Genomic DNA, 19,005 nt, shown 5'->3' with positions numbered 1-19,005 from the left:
CGCATTTAAACCCCCTTCATTCACCCTCTCCCTCATTTCAAACAGTTTCACTCCTGCGAGCTGTGGAGCAGCAAATCTTCATTTTTCAAAAAGTGATATTCTTCAAACTCAAAGTGTCCATTAAGAAGTCGCGACTACATTCGTCAGGGGACTGAGAATTAAAAACGGGGACCGGCCGCCTTGTAAACCGTAAATCGCATAATCCATCACCGTCCTGACAGAAGATCACTTCTCACAAGTATCTGTGAAAGCCTGTCTGTTTTCTTTGTTTTTTTTTCAAACTCCATCCAGGTTTTGACACTCTCCCGCGAAAGTGACGAGCTGTGAATTTCCAGCATTGCACGTATAAAAGCCAGAGTCCATCATGAGCAATTACACACATTTAGAGGATCTGCCGCCACAGTACTACCAGGGCACAGACTTCGGGGAAGAGGAAGAGGAGGAGATGCCAGCGACAGAGAAGGAGCTGGCCGAGGACGCGCCGTGGAAGAAGATCCAGCAGAACACCTTCACCAGATGGTGCAATGAACATCTCAAATGCGTCAATAAGAGCCTCACTGACCTCCAGAGAGACCTGAGCGATGGCCTCAAGCTCATCTCGCTCCTGGAGGTCCTCAGTCAGAAGAAAATGTACAGAAAGCATCATGTCAGACCAAACTTCAGACAAATGAAGCTGGAGAACGTGTCGGTGGCGCTGGAGTTTCTGGACCGGGAGCGAATCAAACTAGTGTCGATAGGTAAGATCCGCTTTAAACAAGAATAATATTGATTTTTATTAATTTTTCTTTATTAAATTCAGTTTATTCAAACTTTGAAGGAAGAGTTGCAACGTCGGTGATATTTTACAACGACTTTCATTAATAACTTTAACAAACGTTATTTGATTATAGCTATAGTAACAGATCTAACAATTAAGAGATGCTTATTGTGCATTCAAATAACTCTAAAAACCGGATGATTATAATAATTAATATAATAATAATAATAAACAAATGTAGACTCTAAAAATCTGAAACCTTTATATTAAAGGGATAGTTCACCCAAAAATTCTGTCATCATTTATTCACCCTCATGTCGTTCCAAACCTGTTCAACACAAAAGAAGATATTTTGAAGATTGCTGGTAATCAAACAGTTGGTGGTTGCCATTGACTTCCATAGTATTTTTTTCCCTACTATGGAAGTCAATGGCAACCACCAACTGTTTGATTACCAGCAATCTTCAAAACATCTTCTTTTGTGTTCAACATAAGAAAGCAACTCATACGGGCTTGGAACGACATGAGGGTGAGTAAATGATGACTGAATTTGCATTTTTGGGTGAACTATCCCTTTAACTGATTTTATTCACTAATATTATAAATATGACTGAATAAAAGAGCACTAGATTAGGCTATACCAGACCAAGTGCAAGTCGTTTTTAAGTTCAGGTTTTTTTTTTAGGTATAAAAGCTCCTTAATATAACCACTTGCCCCTTTTTACGTTTGAAAGCACATCAACAGCCAATCTATTTAACATTACAACATCTTATGAATTACTTGTGATTTATTCATGACTCATTGTTTATTAATAGCTTATTAATAGAAGTGAAGTTATCACACACTAATGTGTTTTGTATCTGCACTGTTGTACCTCAGTAAGCATGACTCTGTCACAAACACACAAGCCTGCTCATAAACCTTATCAGCGGTCAAATGCTCGCTGCTTTACCTCACTCTCTTAAAGTTGAGCTGTCAGAGTCTGGGAGCAGTATATCAGCAGCATGTACAAGTAGCTCACATTGGACTTCCATGTGTCAGTGAAATGGAAAATAGTTCAGCTTGTTTGAGTAAAGGTGAAAGTTTGTATCAGATAAGCATTGCAGAGTAGCTTGTTGGAGTAGTAATGAATACTGAGTAAACTGCAATGCAGTTACCTCATTGTGATTTATGTTTAGAGCTGCTTATACAGAAAATGACTCGCTGTAAACCAGTGGTGTGAATGTGTTTAGGGGAGACCTGACTCCTTAACAACCTGCGTCTGGATGTCAGTGTTGGTACTGAGACACTGAGACAGAACTACTATTAATACAAATAGCTATTTTTTTTGCACTTTTATATTCTTTGAAGTACAATGTTGTTTGAATATGGTTGTCATTGAATATAATGGTGCATGTACTGTAAAAGTACCATGTTAATACCAGCTGTTAGTGCATTTACTCACTTAGTTTCCTCTTGATTGTCTTGGACCTGTGCAGACAGCAAAGCTATTGTAGATGGGAACCTGAAGCTGATTCTGGGACTCATCTGGACACTCATTCTCCATTACTCCATCTCCATGCCCATGTGGGAAGATGAGGACGATGAAGACGTTAAGAAACTCACTCCCAAACAAAGGCTGCTGGGCTGGATTCAGAACAAGGTACCGGAGCTGCCTATTAACAACTTTCACAAGGACTGGAGGGATGGCAAGGCCCTCGGTGCCCTCGTGGACAACTGTGCCCCTGGTAAGTTCACATTCTGACATAACCAAGCTTGTATGCTTTGACTTTGGGCAGTTATGATTGGGTGAGGAAATGCAACAATATATATATATATATTTTCAAGATTGTAAGATTTTGGGTTATAAGGTAGTTCAGATTCACTACTTAGACCATATTTCATTGTTCATTTGTGTTTACATTTTCTGACATAAGTGCAAATACACAACATCATTTATTTAATAAATATAATATATAGTGCCAATATAAAATCAGTAAAGTATATAAGCTATGTAATAAATTCAATAGTAAAAATCTGAATAATGTGAGGATATGTATATCCTCTTTCTTCACTTTCCTTTTAGAGAGCTCAGTCCATTTTTGCCATTAGCAAGAACAAATATAAGTAAAACCTGTATTATAAGAATGCATAAATTATACAATACAATAGAGAATGAGAGCTTCCTATATTTACTGCATCTAAATCATGACCTATTTTCTGAGCAACTCTTTGCTCACATGGAGGCTTACTGAGAAAAGAGGGGTAATGAACTAAAGTGTTTACTTCGGTGTAGCTGAAATGAAACAGTCCCTGCGAGACAGTCATGACCATACAGGGTGCTGCTGGCTTTTGACAACTCACAGCATAACTGTTATCATTATATATTTAGGTTACATTATAAGTCTCTTTAGACATATTTACAAACAATTTCTAAACAACAGACCAGGTTTATGGGAGGCCTGATGTCATCTTTGATTTCACTTTTTTTAATGTATTTTCTGTGGCCTAAATCTTTAAAGGAGAACTTAAATGATACACTCGTATAATTTGAACTCTTTGCGTAGGCCTGTGCCCTGACTGGCAAACATGGGACCCCAACAAGCCCGTTGCAAATGCTCGTGAGGCCATGCAGCAGGCCGATGACTGGCTCGGCGTGCCTCAGGTGAACATCCACTCAACATAAACACCACATGTTCAGCCAATAGATTTTTTACTCTACTTCAGGCTACAAGGAAGGTAGTGTCTAGGCATGGGGTTGTGTAAAATGTTAGTGGTTCCAGCAGTTTGACACAGTGCTGCCTGCTCCATTATCCTCATGGGATAAGTGTGAGATGCCACGCATGGTGTAGGGTATGTGTCATAAATTCTTGCTGACTGTTGAGGGGATGTGGGAGGGGTCTGGCTCCTAGTAAATCCTGTCCTTGACTTGTTGAAGGCTGCTCTCAAACCTCAGCACTCTGTGGAGAAATATAGCATCTGAAGAAATTGCCACTGCCTTGTGATGGTAGAACAAACGTGATGGTGAAAAGAAAATGCACTGTTATGATTCTCGTCATAAATGGGCCTTACGACTAGTTACTTCTCCAATGGAAATTTAATGTAGTGGTTTTCTGAGCACAAACATACGCAACTTAAAAGCAACGATTACTGAATAAGGACCACTATACATGCAATACTATAATAAATCTTTGATCTATAGGTGATAGCTCCAGAGGAAATCGTGGATCCAGATGTGGATGAGCATTCAGTGATGACGTACCTCTCCCAGTTTCCCAAAGCTAAACTAAAGCCTGGAGCCCCTTTCAAGCCAAAGCAGCTGTACCCCAAAAAGGCCAAGGCCTATGGACCAGGTGAGCAAACTACAGGCTCATAAACCAAGTGCAGTTGTCTTAAAACATCACAAAATGTGCTCTGTCAACACAAGCTCACAGAGCCTTTTTGAGCTACACATAGAAATTATTAAGTTGACTGAATTTTAAAATATCAGTTATTTAGCCTTTATTTTGGTACTTTGGATACTTTGTTTGCATGCAGTCAAGCATGCAGTGAGTAGATCCTGAGTATTGCTGTTGAAAGCTTGTGTATGACAGTTTTATCTGTATTTTTTTCTCATGAAAACAGGTATTGAGCCTCAGGGGAACATGGTTTTGAAGCCAGCTGTTTTTACTGTGGAAACACTGGAGGCAGGACTTGGAGAAGTGATCGTGTATGTAGAGGACCCAGAGGGTCACACTGAGGAGGTGAGACATGACAGATGTTTACGTTCTGTAATTATCTCATCAATGTGAAACAAACCATCAATGACATTTTAAACTAGAATCCGTATTTTAATTTTGTTAGGCTAAAGTTGTCCCCAACAATGACAAGAAAAGAACATTCTCTGTCACCTATGTGCCCAAAGTTGAGGGGCCCCACAAGGTAAGCATTAGTACAAGAACATGGTTGACCGTTTAGTGTCCATTTGAGCGTGTAATCCGGTTTGCTTCCAGTGGCATGGTTGTTTATTTATTCTTATATATCACAGGTGAAAGTACTCTTCGCTGGTCAGGACATTGATAAGAGCCCCTTCATGGTGAACGTGGCAAAGGCTCTGGGTGATCCCAAAAAAGTTCAGGCTCGAGGTCCAGGTCTGGAGCCAGTGGGCAATGTGGCCCATAAGCCTACTTATTTTGACATCTACACTGCAGGTGAGGAGAACGCACAGACTTGTCTTGGAAGAGCCTTTTCTATATGAAGGTGAACTCAAGATCCTGTCTCCCCATTTTCAGGTGCTGGGGCTGGAGATGTTAGTGTGGTCATCGTTGACCCTCAGAATAAAAACAACACTGTGGAAGTTCTTCTGGAAAACAAGGGTGATAACATCTTCCGTTGCACCTACAAACCTCTGCAAGAAGGGCCACACACCATCCATGTGAGCTTTGCTGGGCAGCCAATACCCAACAGCCCCTTTAAAGTGCAAGTCTCTGAGGGTAAGTGTCTGATAACTTTCCTTTCTTACATATCTTGCTGTCTATTCTTCAAATTTCTTTAAACGTGTCAGTCATATTGGAACAGTACATGGGCAACAGTCAAAAACAGACAAAGAATCTCCCCACAACCCAAAAAACAATTGTTTATTTTGTAGCACACCCTAAACCTTCTTCTGGGGCTCCGAAGCAGGTACTCGCTCTTACAAAGAAAGGTGCGCTGCCGCTCGACTTTGGCAACAGTATCTAAGCTTAGCTTCTTGCTTGTTCGCAGCAGCTTGATTCCTGCCATACATCAAAGCACCCACTTTGAGGCATGGTAGGAAAGAGGCAAAAGTTAGTAAGTGTGTTTGTATTGGAGGAACACAGAGCGGCAAAGACTGACAACATGAACTTATGCTTAAAGCACGTGATATTTGCCTGAGTGTCATGTAAAAAAAAGCTGATTTTTAATATATTTTTTATACGTCTTTTTGTAATAGATCAAAGTATTTTGGGCTTGGATGTAACATTGTCGGTTTGGATGTTTATAAAATGACCTTTCCAGTAATCAATGACCAATAATCTGGCATTATAAAGCTGATATTGTATTTTATGGATGTTCTGTGTACTGCATATTTTCATTTATCATATCTGACTCGCTCTGTATGAGGATCTGTGACAACTGAACAAAGCAGCATTGCAGTTTTCCAGTTCGTCATCAAAGCAACTCATCAGATGCTCAGCACCTCGCTTGATCTTACTAACACTGCTTCGGTCTGTGCATTTGGAGAAGTTTTGGGCATTTTCTAATCTGTTTGCTTTGTTTTTTCCCCATCAGCCAGCAATGCAAATGCCTGCCGTGCCACTGGAAGAGGACTGCAGCCTAAGGGCGTTCGGGTAAAGGAGGTGGCAGATTTCACTGTTTTTACCAAAGGAGCAGGAACTGGAGAACTGAAGGTCTCTGTGAAAGGGCCTGGTGAGTCATTTTTAAATTTGCTGTTTTTCAAGGGTGTAATTCTTAGTCTGTTTGCTTATCATTTAATACACCTGTGTTTAGAAAATGCTGACGACTGAATATGTATGTTTTTAGGAGGTGTAGAGGTGCCTGTGAAAGTACGAGATGTTGGTGATGGAGTGTACAAGTGTGATTATTCTCCTGTTAAGCCTGGAAAATATAATGTGAACATCACATGGGGAGGCCAACCTATTCCACGCAGGTGGGAGCTAATAGGATAACCTCGTTTATCCATTGTAATACAAATATACTCACCTTTTTACGTCAAAGTTTCCAGCCCTATATTGTTTATTTTAGCCCATTTGAAGTGGAGGTCAGCAAGGAAGCTGGACCCCAGAAGGTGCGGGCTTGGGGTCCTGGCTTGAAGACTGGAATGGTTGGCAAGTCAGCTGACTTTGTTGTCGAGGCTATTGGTACAGAAGTAGGATCTCTAGGTAGGTAATTCTAGATGAGGAAGAACATAATTAAGATTTTCTTGTATGCATGCAACAAATGTTTACATGTTATCACTTTCTTTAAAGGGTTTTCTATTGAGGGCCCCTCTCAAGCAAAGATAGAGTGTGATGATAAAGGTGACGGTTCCTGTGATGTGCGTTACTGGCCCACTGAACCCGGAGATTATGCGGTTCATGTCGTCTGTGATGATGAAGATATCAAAGACAGCCCCTTCATGGCCCATATACTTCCAGCAGCTAATGATGTCTTTCCTGAGAAGGTGATTAACATATGGAAATAATAATCAAAGACAGTCACCTCTTATTTTCTTAACTTTTGCTGTCAGTGTCAGTGTTATTGATCTGAAGGATGTCATGTGCAGGTCAAAGCATTCGGGCCAGGCCTGGAGCCCACAGGTGTTATTGTCAACAAATCAACACAATTCACTGTTGACGCTCGACAAGCTGGCAAAGGCAGTCTGAAGATCTATGCTCAGGTGTGTCCATGTGTAATAGTCTCAATGTTTTCCTTTGGAAATGATGGCAGGCTATGGTTAAACATCAGCCCTGTAAGTAGAATCAGTGTTACAGGGTAACAGAGGACAAGACTCATAACATGTGTACCACTCAAACCAATGAATCATTGAAAATGAATAATTTTGTTTCTGCAAACTGGCTAAATGCTGACCTGCTGGGCTTTTCTTCTAGGACGCTGAAGGCTGTGTGATTGACGTTCAGATTACTGATAAGGGAGATGGCGCTTTTGTTTGTACGTATGTTCCTACCAAACCAGTGAAGCACACCATCATAATTACCTGGGGGGAGGTCAATGTACCCAAGAGTCCCTTTAGAGTGAGTATGCCCAGTGTAGTATTTTAGTTTGCATTATGCTGTGATGGAGCAACACCATTAGATGAGTCATTGTTTGAGATTTAACATTATTGTTTGCACATTATTGCTTAAAACTCTGTCTTTTAAAGGTTCTTGTTGGTGAAGGCTGTCACCCCGACAAAGTGAAGGTCTTTGGGCCTGGAGTTGAGAAAACTGGCCTAAAGGCGAATGAGCCCACCTACTTCACTGTTGACTGCAGCGAAGCTGGCCAAGGTTTGCAAAACAGTTTATTTCTTCTCTTTATGTGACACATAAAAGAGTGTTAGTGTTGCTAACCATTCTGACTATATTGTAGGTGACATCAGCATTGGGATCAAATGTGCCCCAGGTGTGTTGGGTCCAGCAGAGGCAGATATCGATTTTGAGATCATTAAAAATGATAATGACACCTTCACTGTCAAGTACACGCCCCCTGGCCCTGGCTGTTACACCATCATGGTGCTCTTTACAGATCAGGTAAAGCAGCTTTCTTGCTCCTTGCCAAAAACCAACTGTACACTAAGGCTAAGTGAACATCTCAAACTCTTCTCTGCTTAACGCAGGAAATCCCCAATAGCCCATTCAAAGTCAAGGTGGATCCTTCTCATGATGCTGGTAAGGTCAGAGCTGAAGGTCCTGGACTGAACAAGACAGGTGGGTGTAAGCAACAACATTGACACCTTAAGCCCCAGAGAAATGAGTTTTAATTGACACAGCCCTGTTTTACAGGCGTTCAAGTCGATATTCCAACCCATTTCACCATCTTCACGAAGGGAGCAGGAAAGGCTAAACCAGAGGTGCAGTTCAAAACTTCTGCCAAAGGAAACGCTGTTAAAGATTTTGAGATCATTGATAATCACGACTACTCCTACACTGTGAAGTACACTGCTCTCCATCAGGTCAGGGGTCACTAACATCTATTCCATTTTGCTTTTATTTTGAACGTGAATGTTATTACGATGGGAAATGTTACGTCTCGCCAAATGCCTAATCTTCTGCAAAATAGGGTGAGATGGCTATCATGGTCACACATGGCGGAGATCCCATTCCTAAAAGCCCTTTCATGATCACAGTCGCCCCTCCACTCGATCCTGGCAAAGTCAAAGTTCAAGGCCTTAATGAAAGTAAGCACTTTAACTCAACAGTTAAACCTGAACTATCAACCATAAATGCATACTGCTCCAATGCTTACTAAACTGCTATTTGTGTTGCAGAAGTGGAAGTTGGAAAGGACCAGGAGTTTATTGTTAGCACGAAAGGGGCAGGTGGACAGGGTAAGGTAAATGTGACCATAACCTCACCCTCTGGTAGACCAATACCTTGTAAGTTGGAATCAGACAAGACCAAAGAGGCCACCTGTGTGAAATACATCCCACCTGAAGAGGGTCATTACAAGGTGGACATCAGCTATGATGGGAACCCCGTTCCAGGAAGTCCCTTCGCTGTAGAGGGACTCATGCCTGCCGATCCCTCCAAGGTAAGATATTGGGAATTACTTATTGGGAATAATAGGTTTCTTTTAGAGATTCAGAGATCGACCAGCCAGGGACTGGAATTAGCCGATTTTCCGCATGATCGGACCGTTGTAAACATGTTTTGCAATTGAGAGAGGATTTTACTTGCCCAACCATACAGGAAGTCTGATTAAAACGTCAATAACAAAAATAACTTGGAAAGCACTGAAACTTGGCCACCAAAAATTTTTGCGCGAGAATGATTCAGATTTTATTGTATTCAGTGTAAACAGCGAATTATAATGTATTTATGTTGTGCAGATGAGGCTCACGCAGCCTGAATAAGAGACTCATGCAGAAATCAAAACAAATGAGCAACACAGAAAGTTATTACGGAGCCCAGTAGGGAAAAAAACAATCCGTGGCAATGGTTTTGAAATTCGTCCTTTCAGTTTATAAACCGTACTCACAAATTCTTGAAACTGTTCCCTCGGTTTAACAAATCGTGCCCACGGATTAATAAACCGTACCCACGAATTTCCAATCCGTGCGCTCAGATTTTGTAAACCGTACCTTCGGTTTTTCAATCCATACCCACAAATTCATAATCCGTGTGCACACTTTCACCATCTATTCCCACGGGTTTGTAAACTGTACTCACAGATTTGTGGCCCCGCCCCCAGTCTTTGCCGGCAGATTCAACCAGGCCACCGGTTTAGGTGCGGGATGCATTTTATTGTGTTTAAACTTTATTTTTCATAGTATATGAGACTATGATCCACACTCACAAAATAGTCTTCTTTTTAGCGTTTATTTTACATTAATCATCAGGATAAAACACCGTCGCCTGTGATTTAACTATTGATGATTAATGTAAAATAAATGCTAAAAAGAAGACTATTTTGCGAGTGCGGATCATGGTCTCATATAAGTAATTTAATAGATTTAACGCACCAAAATAAAATATTAGGCTAAGTGACGGAAGAGCGCGGTGCAAATGAGAAGTTAAAACGCAATACAAAACAAATGATGTTTAAAGATTTTGAGATCATTGATAATCACGACTACTCCTACACTGTGAAGTACACTGCTCTCCATCAGGTCAGGGGTCACTAACATCTATTCCATTTTGCTTTTATTTTGAACGTGAATGTTATTACGATGGGAAATGTTACGTCTCGCCAAATGCCTAATCTTCTGCAAAATAGGGTGAGATGGCTATCATGGTCACACATGGCGGAGATCCCATTCCTAAAAGCCCTTTCATGATCACAGTCGCCCCTCCACTCGATCCTGGCAAAGTCAAAGTTCAAGGCCTTAATGAAAGTAAGCACTTTAACTCAACAGTTAAACCTGAACTATCAACCATAAATGCATACTGCTCCAATGCTTACTAAACTGCTATTTGTGTTGCAGAAGTGGAAGTTGGAAAGGACCAGGAGTTTATTGTTAGCACGAAAGGGGCAGGTGGACAGGGTAAGGTAAATGTGACCATAACCTCACCCTCTGGTAGACCAATACCTTGTAAGTTGGAATCAGACAAGACCAAAGAGGCCACCTGTGTGAAATACATCCCACCTGAAGAGGGTCATTACAAGGTGGACATCAGCTATGATGGGAACCCCGTTCCAGGAAGTCCCTTCGCTGTAGAGGGACTCATGCCTGCCGATCCCTCCAAGGTAAGATATTGGGAATTACTTATTGGGAATAATAGGTTTCTTTTAGAGATTCAGAGATCGACCAGCCAGGGACTGGAATTAGCCGATTTTCCGCATGATCGGACCGTTGTAAACATGTTTTGCAATTGAGAGAGGATTTTACTTGCCCAACCATACAGGAAGTCTGATTAAAACGTCAATAACAAAAATAACTTGGAAAGCACTGAAACTTGGCCACCAAAAATTTTTGCGCGAGAATGATTCAGATTTTATTGTATTCAGTGTAAACAGCGAATTATAATGTATTTATGTTGTGCAGATGAGGCTCACGCAGCCTGAATAAGAGACTCATGCAGAAATCAAAACAAATGAGCAACACAGAAAGTTATTACGGAGCCCAGTAGGGAAAAAAACAATCCGTGGCAATGGTTTTGAAATTCGTCCTTTCAGTTTATAAACCGTACTCACAAATTCTTGAAACTGTTCCCTCGGTTTAACAAATCGTGCCCACGGATTAATAAACCGTACCCACGAATTTCCAATCCGTGCGCTCAGATTTTGTAAACCGTACCTTCGGTTTTTCAATCCATACCCACAAATTCATAATCCGTGTGCACACTTTCACCATCTATTCCCACGGGTTTGTAAACTGTACTCACAGATTTGTGGCCCCGCCCCCAGTCTTTGCCGGCAGATTCAACCAGGCCACCGGTTTAGGTGCGGGATGCATTTTATTGTGTTTAAACTTTATTTTTCATAGTATATGAGACTATGATCCACACTCACAAAATAGTCTTCTTTTTAGCGTTTATTTTACATTAATCATCAGGATAAAACACCGTCGCCTGTGATTTAACTATTGATGATTAATGTAAAATAAATGCTAAAAAGAAGACTATTTTGCGAGTGCGGATCATGGTCTCATATAAGTAATTTAATAGATTTAACGCACCAAAATAAAATATTAGGCTAAGTGACGGAAGAGCGCGGTGCAAATGAGAAGTTAAAACGCAATACAAAACAAATGATGTACACGTTATATTTTCATTCAATTGCGCTCTGGCTGAATGCAATGTTATAATAGCCTAGTTATTTAAAAATAACATTAACCAGTGAAGCCTGTTACATGCATCTAACTCTGGAGGAAAAAGCTTAGTATAATAAAATCACCAAAACAAGTCTTCATGTTAAGAATGAATAGTACACAAACACATTTCCAAATCTGTAAAAGGTTATAAAAAAAAACAAAAACATTAATGAATTATTTTGATAAACATTTTACTGTCTTAAGTGCACTCATTTATAGTTATAAATTAATATAATAATAATAACAATAACAACAACAACAACAATAATAATAATAGTAATTATTATTATTATTATTATTATTATTATTTTATTGTTATTACTAGGCTATTGTTATTATTACATTTAGACTACATATGCATCTAGAAGAAGCTTTTATCCAAAACGACTTACAAAAGAGGAACAAAGTAATCAGTCAAAATTCAGTCACAACACAATGTTTTTTAGACAATAATAATAAAGTTCTAAGATTTTCACAAATAAACACTAAAAGATTTTGACGCACATCATTCTTATTAAATCATTGCATTCCACCTCGTACCCGCTACAGTAAGCAGTTAAGACAATTTGATGTATTCCACTTAATAATGCACAATAAAACAATATACAATAAGATTCGTTAACACGTGGCCTACCTGGGAGCTTCTTCTAAGATGAGTCCGTGAGTACAGTTTACAAACCCGTGGGAATGGATTGTGAAAGCGTGCACACAGATTATGAATTTGTGGGTACAGATTAAAAAAAGGTACGGTTTACAAAATCTCTCCTACAGGTGACTTCCGTACGTTATAGATGCATACTGCGGTGAAAAAAGAAAAGAAAAAAAGAAACATAAAAACAATATATAAACAATGTGACATTGATTTTATATAATAGACAAGAATTTAATTTAAGTGACTTGCTTTTTAGACACAATATTGACTGTTTTTGCTAAATTTCGCCGATGAAAATAGTTCCAATCAAAGTCACAGCAGAACTGCTGTGTTTCTCAGAGCAACACACAGCAGTGTTTCCTTACTGAATGAATCCACATTTTTGAACGAATCTAGTAAGTCAGTGATTCAGTAACCCATTCATAAAGAGTTGTCTCGTTTCTGAATGAATCAGCCGTTTGAACGAATTGGTTGAATGAATGACTCACTCATTAAAACAGTATTTTGCCACCACCTACTGGAGGTTTTATTTCTACCTTTTAAGTAGAGTTGTTTAAGTGAAAGAACATCTGTAACTTAGTCCAGATTTTGGGAATTGTAATGTTTAATAATTTATTTTATTATGTAAATAATTTTTTGCATTGAACAAAGGTATAGATTATGATAAATATATGCTGTCACTTATAGTTCTTAGAAAGAAAATCGGAACAAAAATTCTTCAGTTCCCCTTCTAAATTTGGTAAATTCTTACAAAAAAATCGGAAATCAGAATCGTCCAAGAAAATTGCAATCAGTGCATCTCTAGTTTCTTTGCAATATTATATGAGCTCTATCATTTCACGTTACTGGATTTCCCACTAGGTTCGTGCCTATGGACCAGGACTTAAGGGTGGTGTTGTGGGTCAGCCTGCAGGGTTTACTATTGACACGAAAGGAGCTGGTGCTGGTGGTCTGGGTCTAACACTGGAAGGCCCCTGTGAGGCTAAGATTGAGTGCCAAGACAACGGTGATGGGACCTGCTCTGTTGTCTACCTGCCCACAGAGGCTGGTGACTACAACATCAACATCCTATATGGGGAAGCTCATATCCCCGGCTCTCCTTTTAAAGCTGTTGTCAAGCCAGCTCTGGATGCTGGCAAAGTTATAGTGAGTGGACCCGGAGTGGAGCGGGCTAAAGCTGGTGAGGTGGCCACTTTCACAGTGGACTGCAGTAGAGCCGGGGAGGCTGAACTCACCATTGAGATTGTGTCGGATTCAGGGGCTCAAGCTGAAGTTTGCATTCAAAAGAACAATGATGGGACATTTTCTGTCACCTACACCCCTCTCTTTCATGGCGTACACACCATCACCATTAAATATGGAGGTCAGCAGGTGCCCAAGAGCCCCATACGTGTTCAGGTGGAGCCATCTGTGGACACAAGTGGGATTAAAGTGTACGGACCAGGAGTTGAACCCAGAGGTAGAAACTTTAATGACAGCTTTCTGTCCTTACCTTTATCAGTTATACCTCATTGTCCTGTTTTTCTGTCACTCAAGGGGTCCTTAAGGAGGTGACCACACACTTCATTGTGGATGCCCGGGCCCAGACTAAGACCAAAGGAAGAAATCATGTTAAGATTTGCATCATCAATCCATCAGGCGCAAACACAGATGCATATATCACTGATAAGGGTGACGGCACATACAGAGTGGAATACACTGCTTTTGAGGATGGTACGTCATGAAAACACTGAACAAATGAGTTTAAGGGAAAAAAAGTGAAGGCCTTCAGAAAAGTGTTTGAATTATTTGGTAACACTCAGTTTAGGGACCAATTCTCACTATTGACTAGTTGCTTATTAGCATGCATATTACCAGCATATTGGCTGTTTATTAGTTACTTATAAAGCACGTATTAATGGCTTATTCTGCACCATATCGTACTTGACTATATTTTACTCTTGACCATATTTTAGATCCCTTAATCTTACCCGACACCTAAACTAAACAATTACCTTACTGACTATTAATAAGCAGCAAATTAGGAGTTTATTGAGGCAAAAGTCACAGTTAATAGTTAGTTAATAATGAGAACTGGTCCCCAAAGTGTGACCAATTATTTTATATATAAATACAAGTGAATGCAAGTTGTAGGTTTTCACAGTAGATGGTGAAGGAATCCTATAAGAAAGAGATGCTTGTATGTATATAATACATCTGGGATTGGGTATGTATAAAAATGGCATGTTTTTAGAAGCTTTCAGAGCTTAAGGGGAACTGAATGAGAGCATATGACAGATGCAGGGAGAGTTTTTAAATAGGAAATGCATTGTAAAAAGAGATCATTAAATAGTTGTGTGCCTGTCTTGGGCCCACCACACAGTTGTACAGAAATACAGCTTGTATTAATACTAGCGACAGCTGCAGTTCACAGTTAAAACAGAGCAGATAGCAAAATCTATATGCTATAAAACTCTGAATATTAACTATACTATAACTATAGAAAAACATGTTTACCACAGCTGTATCTTATGAAGTAAGCATAAACCAGAATTCTTCAAATTAAAGCAATTCTTTGATTTGTGTAGGTTTGCACCTGATCGAGGTCTTTTATGATGATGTTGCTGTTCCCAAGAGCCCCTTTAAGGTGTCAGTTGTGGAAGGTTGTGACCCAACACGTGTTCGAGCTTATGGCCCGGGCCTGGAAGGTGGGCTAGTTAACAAACCCAACTGCTTCACAGTGGAGACAAGGTATGGAGTCTGTACTGTATGTATATATAATCATTGGTGCCTGAAGGGAAACTCATATTTGCTTTAAAGATGGATTATATTTGAGTTATTTATGTCTCATCGTACATCCATGTTTATGATTTTAAGGGGCGCTGGGATGGGTGGTTTGGGCTTGACCATTGAAGGAGCATCAGAAGCCAAACTGTTCTGTAAGGACAACAAAGATGGTAGTTGCAGTGTTGAATACATGCCTTTCACTGCTGGAGACTATGATATTAATATCAATTACGGAGGCCAGCCTATTCCAGGTAAAATATCTAAATACCTATAAATACATCAATTACCTATAGAATATTACTGTATTATCTTGTATAGTTGGTTAGTAACTGTATAGTTCTATAGCTGCTTTATTGCTGCTGCTTTATTTTTTTGGGGGGTTTAGAGCTGTGTTCTTCTTCTGCTGTTCTCAGGCAGTCCATTCCGGGTGCAGGTTAAGGATGTGGTGGATGTCAGTAAGGTGAAGTGCTCAGGTCCTGGACTCGCTAACAGAGTTACCGCACATGCTCCACAAACCTTCACTGTGGACAGCAGCAAAGCAGGAGTGGCTCCTCTAGAGGTGCAGTTGTACGGACCAAAAGGTACATAACATAAACCCCTCCAGTCCACTATGAATATACTCTGCGCCTAACACACTAAATAAATTGTACTGGAGATTTACTGTAGAAAACTCTATGCTCAATACTTACCCCTGAACAATGGTCTTTCCCTTCGAAATCTTGAACATGTTCGTCTTACAGGAACCCTGGAGCCTGTAGTTGTTAAAAACAACCGGGATGGAACACATACTGTCAACTACACCCCTGCACAGGAGGGGCCACACACTGTGTCCGTCAAATACGCCAACCAAGAGGTACCTAACAGGTAAGATCATAAGTCCTGCATTTTAGACTGTATTTAATTGTCACCTCATGACAGTAATAAAAACATAATCATTTCATGTCTCTTTCGCTTTGTGGTTGTTAACAGTCCATTCAAAGTCAATTCAGCCCCCACACATGATGCCAGTAAGGTGCGTGCTAGCGGGCCCGGTCTGGACACTAAAGGAGTGGCTGCCAGTCTTCCGGTGGAGTTTACCATTGATGCTCGTGATGCAGGAAAAGGCCTTTTGACAGTTCAAATCCTTGTAAGCCTCTCTTCTTATATGGAAAACCTCAAAACAAGGCATATATTACCAAAGTGCCACATTTAAACATTGTTTCACATTTAAACATTTAGGACCCAGAGGGAAAGCCTAAAAAAGCCGGCATTCAAGTCAATAGAGATGGAACCTACACTGTATCTTATGTGCCAGACATGACTGGCTGCTACACCATAACCATTAAGTACGGTGGAGATAACATCCCATACTCACCTTACAATGTCCAAGCCTTTCCCACTGGTGATGCCAGCAAGTGCCTGCTCACAGGTATTATTTCCATTTTGGTGCTTTCAAAGTTTCGCGGTTTCTTTTCGCAACTTTGGTTTTACTAAAATTTGCTTGCTTTTTATTTTCAGTGTCTATTGGAGGACATGGTGTTGGTAAGAATTCAGGAAATTAATTTAAGATAGTTTAATGAATTATTGTATAATGGTGGAATATTTTCTGCCATTATAAATGTTCTACCATTACACCAAGTAATACGTTTCCAAGGTTTAATTCTTTGGTTTTAACAATATTTTTATTTGAGCAGAAAGCCTTGGGCCCAATATTAAGATCGCAGAAGAGACATTCATCACTGTGGATGCCAAAGCTGCTGGAAAAGGGAAGGTGACATGTACGGTTCTGACCCCTAATGGCATGGAGCTGGATATGGATGTTACAGAAAATCCTGATGGCACCTTCGACATATATTATACTGCACCCGAGCCGGGAAAATATGTCATCACAATCCGCTTTGGAGGGCAACACATTCCTAAAAGCCCGTTTCAAGTCATGGTGAGTGATATTACTGAACAGGTGTGTCGGACTGTGTATCACTGCCATGATAACGCCATGATAGATAGAGCTACTGATACTGATACCAGGGACATTACAACAGAAAGGGATTTGAATGAGATGGCTAAAATATTCAGTGTTGAAGTGGTGGAAAGACAACAGCACACTGTTTGAAACATTGTGGTTTGTTGATTGTCTTTCTTGTGTTATCTCAGGCTACGGATCAGCCTGTTGTACCGAGAGATGACACAAAGCCCATGTTTCAGCCGCTGAACTTAGTTATCCCATTCACTGTCCAGCAAGGAGAGCTCAGCGGTAACATCTTTAATCATATTCATTTAGAGCAGAAAATGTGACTACTCTTATGTACTGTTTTCTGAAGTGCACCATGTTTGTTTTATTTGCAGGGGACGTGCGTATGCCTTCTGGTAAGACAGCTCGTCCTTTCATCAGGGACAACAAAGATGGAACAGTCACCGTGCAATTTCAGCCTACAGAGAGAGGCCTGCATGAAATGGATATAAAGTATGATGGCAACCACATCCCAGGTTGGACTCCATTTTGGTATTATGTGCGAAATGGCCAAAAAAGGGTTTGGACACACAAGCCATAGTTAAAATATATAAATACAAAGTTCTGGCATGAAACTCTAGATGGCGCAGTCTGGTCAAACTCGATCTGACATAATGACATCATTATCACATGGCGCAGCTGATTGGTTCTTTTTGTATCAGCAGCCAATGAGCACGCTGCTCAACATTCAAATACTTGGCTAGTGCTTGCTGTAGCAGTTGCAGCACACTTCAGAAACCCTCCACCTCCCCAGCTCCACCTGTATAGATCTGCTATGGGGTATTCATGTATGCTAAATGGGGATTATTTTATATATGTTATATGTTCAGCAGCAGTATTTCTTACATGCTTACAGCAGCATGTTGTGGATGTGTTGGCCGTAGCAAGTCTCGGTACTAGCTCTGCTGCAGCAGCAGCAGCAGCTGCATAGCAGATCTATTCTGCCTAGACCAAACACATTAACATTGTCATGTACATTACCATGCCTATGACTAGGAGAGTTGTCATGACAGAACTTGTATTTGATAATATTAAATTAATTGGTATCTGCAAACACACAATACTTACAGAGAGTTTCACTTGTTAATGGCGAATCTAATAACATGAAATACTTTTATGTGGCTAAGGTGTTCAAATTGACATATTAAAGGGGTCATGTGACGTTGCTAAAAAATAACATTATTTTGTGTATTTGGTGTAATGAAATGTGTTTATGCGGTTTAAGGTTAAAAAAACACATTATTTTCCACATACTGTACATTATTGTTTCTCCTCTATGCCCCGCCTTTCTGAAACTCGTCGATTTTTACAAAGCTCATCGGTCTGAAAAGCGAGGTGTGCTCTGATTGGCCAGCTATCCAGTGCGTTGTGATTGGCCGAATACCTCAAGCGTGTGACGGAAATGTTATGCCCCTTTAACATACTGTGATGCCGTGTCCCGGCCAGAGCGACGAGAAAACAACATTAAAACCAATTATAAACGAGGCATTTGTTGCATCCAGTGGGGACATAATTACTGATTATAATGACTTATACTGTATTTTTATGCATTGCGTTGCATCGCGCCGCGTAAACAAAAAACCATGTCTGCATTTGTGATCGGAGAAACAACAAACAACAAGCGCTACTCTACACTGCCCAAAACTCGCGCTTGAATCGTCAGTGGCAAATCCTTTAAATATAAAAAACGTACTTACAATCTGTGAGTCAGAACAGCCGGCATTGTAGTCAACTCTCCCAGGATCAGTAAACAGTCCTCCATAAAATGTGCTGCACACAAAGGAATATTTGGGTTGAACTGTTCTGGAACAGTGTTGTAAATACAACTTAACCACCAGAGGCGGACAGTAACTAAGTACATTTACTTGAGTATTGTACTTAAGTACACTTT

The 19,005-nt window shown here is 40.3% G+C and overlaps 1 protein-coding gene across 3 annotated transcripts in view; it reads left to right on the top strand.

The window, feature by feature from the left end:
• Positions 1–19,005, top strand: part of LOC107728418 (filamin-C-like) — a 26,307-nt gene continuing 7,302 nt past the window's right edge. For 2 of the 3 annotated variants that reach the window (XM_016538577.1, XM_016538576.1), the window contains exons 1-32: positions 1–737; positions 2,237–2,485; positions 3,305–3,402; positions 3,940–4,090; positions 4,362–4,480; positions 4,581–4,658; positions 4,765–4,927; positions 5,009–5,209; positions 6,027–6,164; positions 6,279–6,405; positions 6,501–6,637; positions 6,725–6,918; positions 7,021–7,134; positions 7,346–7,489; positions 7,618–7,741; positions 7,824–7,984; positions 8,071–8,161; positions 8,237–8,406; positions 8,514–8,631; positions 8,722–8,984; positions 13,220–13,817; positions 13,895–14,071; positions 14,926–15,088; positions 15,215–15,375; positions 15,538–15,705; positions 15,865–15,988; positions 16,094–16,250; positions 16,343–16,532; positions 16,622–16,645; positions 16,798–17,042; positions 17,258–17,357; positions 17,450–17,590. In XM_016538577.1, the coding sequence (XP_016394063.1) occupies positions 365–737; positions 2,237–2,485; positions 3,305–3,402; positions 3,940–4,090; positions 4,362–4,480; positions 4,581–4,658; positions 4,765–4,927; positions 5,009–5,209; positions 6,027–6,164; positions 6,279–6,405; positions 6,501–6,637; positions 6,725–6,918; positions 7,021–7,134; positions 7,346–7,489; positions 7,618–7,741; positions 7,824–7,984; positions 8,071–8,161; positions 8,237–8,406; positions 8,514–8,631; positions 8,722–8,984; positions 13,220–13,817; positions 13,895–14,071; positions 14,926–15,088; positions 15,215–15,375; positions 15,538–15,705; positions 15,865–15,988; positions 16,094–16,250; positions 16,343–16,532; positions 16,622–16,645; positions 16,798–17,042; positions 17,258–17,357; positions 17,450–17,590 (5,461 nt within the window). In that variant the 5' untranslated portion in view covers positions 1–364. Of the gene's footprint in view, positions 738–2,236; positions 2,486–3,304; positions 3,403–3,939; positions 4,091–4,361; positions 4,481–4,580; positions 4,659–4,764; positions 4,928–5,008; positions 5,210–6,026; positions 6,165–6,278; positions 6,406–6,500; positions 6,638–6,724; positions 6,919–7,020; positions 7,135–7,345; positions 7,490–7,617; positions 7,742–7,823; positions 7,985–8,070; positions 8,162–8,236; positions 8,407–8,513; positions 8,632–8,721; positions 8,985–10,000; positions 10,063–10,169; positions 10,288–10,377; positions 10,641–13,219; positions 13,818–13,894; positions 14,072–14,925; positions 15,089–15,214; positions 15,376–15,537; positions 15,706–15,864; positions 15,989–16,093; positions 16,251–16,342; positions 16,533–16,621; positions 16,646–16,797; positions 17,043–17,257; positions 17,358–17,449; positions 17,591–19,005 lie in introns of all 3 variants that reach the window. The other variant, XM_016538578.1, reaches the window with a different exon arrangement.

The sequence above is a fragment of the Sinocyclocheilus rhinocerous genome, unplaced genomic scaffold, assembly GCF_001515625.1.
Source record: "Sinocyclocheilus rhinocerous isolate Xijiao unplaced genomic scaffold, SAMN03320098_v1.1 scaffold126, whole genome shotgun sequence".
In the NCBI taxonomy this organism is placed as follows: domain Eukaryota; kingdom Metazoa; phylum Chordata; class Actinopteri; order Cypriniformes; family Cyprinidae; genus Sinocyclocheilus; species Sinocyclocheilus rhinocerous.
This window is presented reverse-complemented; position numbering and strand designations above follow the sequence as displayed.